The 7153-nt window shown below is 16.8% G+C and overlaps 3 protein-coding genes across 3 annotated transcripts; 1 reads left to right on the top strand and 2 right to left on the bottom strand.

The window, feature by feature from the left end:
- Positions 1-927: 927 nt before the first annotated feature.
- Positions 928-1683, bottom strand: PGAL8A_00011300 (conserved Plasmodium protein, unknown function; the record flags this gene model as incomplete). The annotated part of the gene is made up of 4 exons (XM_028671512.1): positions 928-1055; positions 1147-1283; positions 1455-1596; positions 1680-1683. 4 exons carry the CDS (start codon positions 1681-1683, stop codon positions 928-930), a joined length of 411 nt encoding a protein of 136 aa, XP_028528157.1.
- Positions 1684-2084: 401 nt separating this feature from the next.
- Positions 2085-4118, top strand: PGAL8A_00011200 (conserved Plasmodium protein, unknown function; the record flags this gene model as incomplete). The annotated part of the gene is made up of 1 exon (XM_028671511.1): positions 2085-4118. The coding sequence occupies one exon, from the start codon at positions 2085-2087 to the stop codon at positions 4116-4118; it is 2034 nt and encodes a 677-aa protein (XP_028528156.1).
- Positions 4119-4842: 724 nt separating this feature from the next.
- On the bottom strand, positions 4843-7051 carry PGAL8A_00011100 (conserved protein, unknown function; the record flags this gene model as incomplete). The annotated part of the gene is made up of 3 exons (XM_028671509.1): positions 4843-6301; positions 6465-6680; positions 7026-7051. The coding sequence occupies 3 exons, from the start codon at positions 7049-7051 to the stop codon at positions 4843-4845; spliced, it is 1701 nt and encodes a 566-aa protein (XP_028528155.1).
- Between the last annotated feature and the right edge of the window lie 102 nt (positions 7052-7153).

The raw sequence follows: 7153 nt of genomic DNA, 5'->3' as shown, positions 1-7153 counted from the left end.
TTATTTTTTTTTTTTTTTTTTTTTTTTTTTTTTTTTTTTTTAATACACTTTTGCAATAAAAATTTTTTTTTTTAAATGCATTATAAGAATTATTTTTTTCTAATTTATGTTATTTTATTATATCTTATTTTATTTTTTATCACATTAATTCTATGTTTTATATAACTAATTTATCAGTTTTTTACCTTTTTAAAGTATGTAAATACCTTTTCATTTTATTTTATCTCTCTTTTTAAATTTTAATTCAGAAAAGAAATTGATAGTATCAACAAATATTTAAATTTATAGCAAAAAAAAAAAAAAAAAAATAATTTAAATAATAATATATATTTAGGTACTTTATATGTATAATATGTATATATATATTTTTTTCTATGTGGATAATTATATGAAGTTTGTGTGTTATTTTTCTATGTGAAATAATATTCAATTAAAGAACAATAAAAAATAAAATCATTGAAAAAATAAATCTCATATTATTGTATACATAAAAAAAAAAAAATTTCCAGTTATTTAATTATAAAGTGTTTTTAAAATAATTATCAACAAAGAAAAATATGTAATTTATATTTTGTACCTAAATTTTAATGAAAAAACAGGAATAAAAGAAAAAAAAACTTTAAGTACTAAATTGTAAAAAAAAAAAAAAAAATCAACTACATTTTTATTTAAAATTAGTTTACGTATTCCTTTAAGTTTTCATATATTATGAAACCATTCTTTTTTTTTTTTTTTTTTTTTTTAATAAAATTATATTTTTTAAATTTTGTGTGAATTTTTTTATCTTGTAAAATATTTTTTAAAGAAAAAAGTATAAAAATTTTTAACTTAAAAAAAGAAATATATATATATATATATTACAACTGAACATATATATATATATGCAAGTATAAAAAATACTAAAAAAATATAGGAGAAATTAAATGATTAAAGTCTCCTAAGAAGAGTTTTCTGTTTTTCTCTTTTTAAAGGAACACCTAAAATTGATTCTAATTTCTTCATTTCTTTTTCTGATGGAATGATTTTTCCTTTTTCTATTGCATATATATATCCACCTAAAGAAATATTATTATATATTTAAAAATTATAATCAATAATACAATAAAAATAGAAATACAAGTATAATCATAAAATAAAATGACATACCTTCATCTTGTGATGATTTTAAAATTTGTTGTGGATTTTCTTCTGTTTTGGGTTTTCCATCATAATAAAAAGAAGTCCCCCAATAATTTCTTCTTAAACATTTACTTAATGAAGCTGCTCTTAATGACCTTGATCGTCTTAAAAAAATAAGAAAAAAATAATTATTAACATGTAAGGAAATATTTATAAAATTTATAAATTCTTAAATAGTGTCAATATTCTGAATATATATGGATTTTTTTATTCTATTTTATTCTATTTTATTCTATTTTATTTTATTTTTTTTCATTTTTAAATATTATTTATACCTAGCAAATGCTATGAATCTTCCTATATGTTCAAAATGAGAAAATTTTATTCCTTTATTTAATCTAACTTGTAATCTACTACCAATTCTTAAGTGACAATGACCCCACCATAATCTTGTGCTTCTATTGTAAAATGATTTTCCTTCAAAAAAAATTTGAAAACAAATTTTTTTTTATTTTCTTTTTTTATCTATTTTTTTTTTTTTTTTTTTTATCTTTTCTTACCCATTAATAAAAAATATATGAGTTAATAAACAAAAAGAAATTCTATTAAATTTATGAAGGCTAATTAAGAAATATATATATGTAAATATATTTAAATGTTACAATTTTATTGTATTACATAAATAATACTTTTATAATTTAAAAAAAAAATTAAAAAAATTTAAAATTATAAAATAAAATATATATATATATATATATAAACAACGATAAATTATAACTTACATTTTTTTTTTTTTTTTTTTTTTTTTATNCTTTTTTTTTTTTTTTATCTTAATTTATTCTAGTTAATTAATTCAAGCATATTATTATATCTTGATTTTTTCTTTAACTTTTTAAATAATTTATATATATACGAAATTATAAATGTAGAGGATATATAAATTGATAATCGCATAAAAAAAAAAAATGTTGAAGCATATTTACTTAAGAATAATGAATGTACAAAAAACTTTAAAAAATAAAAAAATAAATGAATATAATAAAAATAACAGAGATGATAACAAGATAAAACAAGAATTAAGTTGTATTACAAGTAAATTGTGTGAGGAAAATGTAAAATCTCAAAAAAAAAATGATTATATGAAAATAAATTTTGAATGTAATATAAATAAAAATACAAATAAAACTGAAAACATAGAAAATAAATCCAAAGAATTATCAAAATATATGCTTATAAATAATAGCAATTATAAAAAAATTATTAACAGAAAGAAAGAAAATCATCAAGTTGATATAAAAAATGATAATAGCATTCAAGATAATTTATTAAATAAAAAAAATGATAATTGTGAAAATTTTAATATTAGTAAGAAATTATATGATGAAATGAGTGAAAATAATAATTTAAATAAAAATGAATTTAATAAAAATAACATCTTATATAATAATTATAATGAGAATAATAATTCAGATGATAATTTAAAATTCATTTTAAATTATTCTAGTATTCAAGTTTTAAAAAGTCTAAATTTAAATTATAATTATATAAATTGTAAAGATTTCTTTATGTCACTTTCTTTAATATGCAACCAATTAGCTATTCATAAATTTGATAATAAGAAATTTTGGTATATTTTAAGTCTAAAGTTAACAGATATATTGAAAATAAAAGATATTTATAAAACATTTTGTATAAGATGGCTTGCATTAATTTTAAATTCTTTTGCAAGGGTAAATTTTCTAAATAAAAATTTTATGAAAACATCATCATATTTTATTCAGAATTATAAAAATGAAGATATTCATAGTTTTGACATATCTCAAATAGTAAATTCTTTTTCTAAGTTGAGTTATATTGATCCTAGTTTATTTTCTTTTCTTGAAAAATTTATTTATGATAAAATTGATAAGATGAGTTGTCAATCTATTAGTAATATATGTAATGCTTATTCAAAATTAGATTTAAAATTTGAAAAATTATTTTTTAAGTTAAGTATAAGAATTAAAAAAGACATGGATAAATTTAACGAACAAGAAATAGCAAATATAATTAATTCGTACTCTAAATTAAGTAAAATAGATTTCGATTTATTTAATAAATTCTTAGATAATATATATAGAAAATTTTATGATTTTAAACCAATAGAAATAGTTATGATAACGAATGCTTACTCTAAGTGTAATATTTATAATAAATGTTTTTTTTCTCATTTATTTTCATACATTACGAAAAATTCCAAAAATTTTCATCCCACTGAATTATCTATATTAGCTAATTCTTATGCGAAATTTAACTTAAGAGAAATAAAAATATTTGAAATAATTAAAAAGGGAATAATTAAAAAAGAAAATATGCTTGATAGTGGTAATGTAGCTATGTTATTACATGCTTATGGAAAATTACTAATAAGAGAAGAGTATTTCATTTTAAATTTACTTAAAAAAAAAAGTCATTTAATAGATTTATTAGACTGCAGAAACTTAACGTTATTTTATGTTTCCTTAATTAAATTAAATATAGATATTCCTATATATATTTATAATAGTTTAAAATTAAATATAATAAAAAAATTAAATTATTTTACAGATTTAGCATTGGTTTCTATATGTTATTCTTCTATGTTTTATAAGTATTTTGATATTCATTTGATAAGTTCAATACTTATATTATTAAATAAAAGAAAAGCACGTAGTAGATCATTTTCTCATCAAATTCACGTTTCATTATTTGTTTTACTTTCTCTTTATGATTTTTATAAATTCTCGTTAAAATTTCTTATTTGTTTATACACACTTTTAAATAGGGCATCAGAATATTTCAATAAACCAAATTATTATGATATTAATAAGTCTACTATTCAAAAAAGAATTTTTCAATTTTTCCCAAAACAGTTAAATATCCAAAGTGAAGTGGCAGTAGGACCGTTTGTTGTAGATTTTCTGCTATTGAACAAGAATTTACATGAACAATATATAAAGAATCACAAATCAATTAAATAAAGTTATTAAAAAAATTTTTATGAAAAACCTTTTTTAAAAATTTCATAAAATGAACACCACAAAAAAAAAAAGAAATTTTTATTTTTTTAACAAAAGTAATTTTTAGTTTATAAATATACATATATATGTAATAGAATTTTTTTTTTTTTTTAGTTTTAGGAAATTATACACCTCTTTTTTTTTTTTTTTTTTTTTTTTGTATTATTAACAGTCTATTTCATTTTATTACTCATTAGTTTTTAATTTTTTTTTTTTTTCTTTTTTTTTTTGTTAAATATTAGAAAAATTTTTTATTAATGCATAATATTCTTTTCATTTTTTAATATATGAATCGAATAATATTATTTTAAACTGTTCTTATTATTTCATTTGTTTTAATAATTTTTTTTTTTTATATTTTAAAGAAGTTTCTTTTTTAAAACGTTTTTATCATTAATTAAAAAGTGCATATAAGGTATATATATAAATCAAAAAAGAAAAAAAAATTATGTTTTTAAAGTTCCTGCAATAAATTATAGAAACAATGGAAAAATATTACCAAAAATATATATATTTATATTGGTATTAAAAAAAGAAAAAAAAAATGTTTATATATTATAAATTTATATAATTAAATAGTTATCCAATTTTATTTTATTTTATTTTATTTTATTTTTTTTTATTTTATTTTTTTTTTTTTTTTTTTTAAAAAATTATATAATTCTCTTTTTAAAAAAATTATACATTATATAGTTAATGATTTAACAAATTCTTGGATCTTTTGTTTTTCTATTTCTTGATTTTTTATATATTCTACAATTTTTTTAGGTTCAATAATTTTTTCATTTTTTTCAAAATCAATTATTTCAATGTTTTGATCATCTACTAATTTCTTAATATAGTTTTCGTCTAATTTAGTTAAATCAGGTATTTTTTCATGTGGAAAGGTAATATCATCTGATAAAAAAGCTTTCAAAAAGTTATCAAAAAAAATACATTCATCTTTGTATTTTTCTTCAATTATGGCAATTTCATCTTTATATTTTTCAGCTGGTATTTCTATTTTATTAGAAAAGGCTTCTTTTAATTGTGCAACATATTCTACATAGATAGGATATAAAGAATCATCTTTATTATATCTTCTTAAAAATGAGTCAGAGATATTTTCATTAGATAATTTTAACCAATAATCTCCTCGTTCTTGTAATATTTCTGTGAATATATTTAATAATTCAGAATAAGAAGCATTTAATTTTATATTTTTTCTTTGAAGGTATTGATAAAAATTATGTAATGCTTCAATTGGTTTATAAATAGTATCATTATTATCATTTTTTTCTGGTAAAAAAAATAAGCAATTTACTTCATTGTTAAGTTTATATAATTTTCCTTTATGTAATTTTAAAATATTTTCTAATGATTCTTTTGTTTGTATGGGGATAAAAGGATCACACAAAAAAATATAATTTGACATTAATCTAGATAAAAGTAAATTTTGATAATCTTTCAAATGATTTAACAATTTTAAATGATATTCTTCTCCATTATGTTCGTAATCAATTGGTTGTAATTCTAAAGGTTGTTCTCTTTTTACTTTTGATAACTGTAGTTCACTTCTTCTTTTTTGTGCTACATCTAAGAATTGAAATCGTAAATCTTCTATATGTGTCTGCCATTTCCAGCTGAACAGTTCAGGAAAAAATTTATAACTTAATCCTGTTCTTAATAAAAAGTAGAATAAATGTTCAAGAAAAATTCTTCTATTAATATCATAATATTCCCATGATGGTAAATTGATCATATAATCATATAGTATTGGGGTATCACTTCTTTCATTAAATTTAGTTGTTTTTTTGTGCCATTCATTTTTTTCAAAATTTCTATTTTCTTCACCTTCTGGATCTAAACTTTTATTATTCAAATTATAAACTGAATGTTTTTCTACAAAAGCTTGCCAATATAAATCACTTTCTATCCATTCATTATTATCTAAATTACTTACAGGAGGATTATGAAAACTAATCCACAATGTTTTAGCACCATCTATTAAAAGTTTTTCAGAATTTTCTTCTGACTTTTTGCAATTTTTTAATGCTTCATCAAATAATAAATCTTCTTCATTTTTATCAATTTTTTTTTCTTTTTCTTCATTTTCTTCTAAATCTTCTAATATTTTTATTTGATTATCATAAAAACTTTTCATACTATATCACAAAAAAAAAAAAAAAAAAAAAAAAAAATTTTGGAGATTATTACAAATAAATTATTAAATGATAAAATATATACATATATATATATATATATATATATATATATATATATATATATATATATATATATATATATATTTTTTTTTTTTTTTTTTACCAAGATAAAAGTTCTTTATTGCTTATTTTGTTATTCCATACATTCCAATCAATTTTTTTAAAACTTTCACTTTCTTGTTTTTGTATTAAATTTTCTGCTTCAAATACTTTGCTATTCAATTCCTTCCAATAAGATAAATCATTTTCATTGGTTATATATGAACTTAAATTTTGCCATTTTTTTTTAAGGGATATTGTACTAAAAAATTTTGATTTTCTATTAAAAATTCCAAAAAAAATATTAATGTATAAATAAATATATAATATTTTATATAATAATTATATATATATATATAAAATAAATATATTCAGACATTACATTTATATCATATTCATTTATATAATGAATATATGTAAAAAATATAAATAATTATATATTTTTTTTAAATGTTTATTTTAATAATATATATATATAAACTATTTTCATATATTTTTCTCTTTTCATTTCTTTGTTATATATGTACTTTATTATATATTTATTTGTCATTTTTTTTTCTTTCTTATCATTTATTTATGTTTTAATATATATATATATATATATGTATATTTTTTTTTATAATACCTATTAAATATTTTTAAAGAATTCATCTCATTGAAGAATTACTATTCTTATAAAGATCTCAATTATTTTATTTGAGAATAATTTTTTTTTTTTTTTTTTTTTTTTTTTTTTTTTTTTTGTTTGATGAA

Source organism: Plasmodium gallinaceum (assembly GCF_900005855.1).
Source record: "Plasmodium gallinaceum strain 8A genome assembly, contig: PGAL8A_v1_10, whole genome shotgun sequence".
NCBI lineage: Eukaryota > Apicomplexa > Aconoidasida > Haemosporida > Plasmodiidae > Plasmodium > Plasmodium gallinaceum.
Note: the sequence above shows the minus strand (reverse complement) of the source record. Positions and strands in the feature narration are given on the sequence as shown.